This window comes from Myotis lucifugus, unplaced genomic scaffold (assembly GCF_000147115.1).
Source record: "Myotis lucifugus unplaced genomic scaffold, Myoluc2.0 scaffold_292, whole genome shotgun sequence".
NCBI classification, from domain to species: domain Eukaryota; kingdom Metazoa; phylum Chordata; class Mammalia; order Chiroptera; family Vespertilionidae; genus Myotis; species Myotis lucifugus.
Window position 1 is genome coordinate 859,554 of NW_005871340.1, and position 349 is coordinate 859,902.

At 62.8% G+C, this 349-nt stretch overlaps 1 protein-coding gene across 1 annotated transcript in view; it reads left to right on the top strand.

The window, feature by feature from the left end:
- Positions 1-349, top strand: part of TYSND1 (trypsin domain containing 1) — a 7,734-nt gene continuing 7,385 nt past the window's right edge. The window contains exon 1 of the mRNA XM_006099973.3: positions 1-298. Coding sequence (XP_006100035.1) covers positions 115-298 — 184 coding nt within the window. The 5' untranslated portion in view covers positions 1-114. The remainder of the gene's footprint in view (positions 299-349) is intronic.

Here is a 349-nt window from a genome sequence, read left to right on the forward strand (position 1 = left end):
TTTGCGTCTGTCGCTCCCAGCCCTGGGCGGCGCTGTGTGGGGTCTGCAGGTGCCGGTCGGGGTTCTTGCTAGCTCCCCGGTTCTCCGGGAAGCCGGGCGCACCGTCCCGGAGGCATGGGGCGACAGTGGGGGCCCGCCATGAGGGCAGCCGAGCAGGCGGGCTGCGTGGTGAGTGCTTCCCGGGCCGGGCAGCCCGAGGCGGGCTCCTGGAGCTGCAGCGGGGTGATCCTGAGTCGTAGCCCGGGCGTGGTGCTGTGCCATGAGGGCATCTTCATCCCCTTTTTTTCGGATTTAAGTTGTATGTTGACACTTTTTTTGGCGTCTTTTTTGTTTTGTATTTTTGACTTTT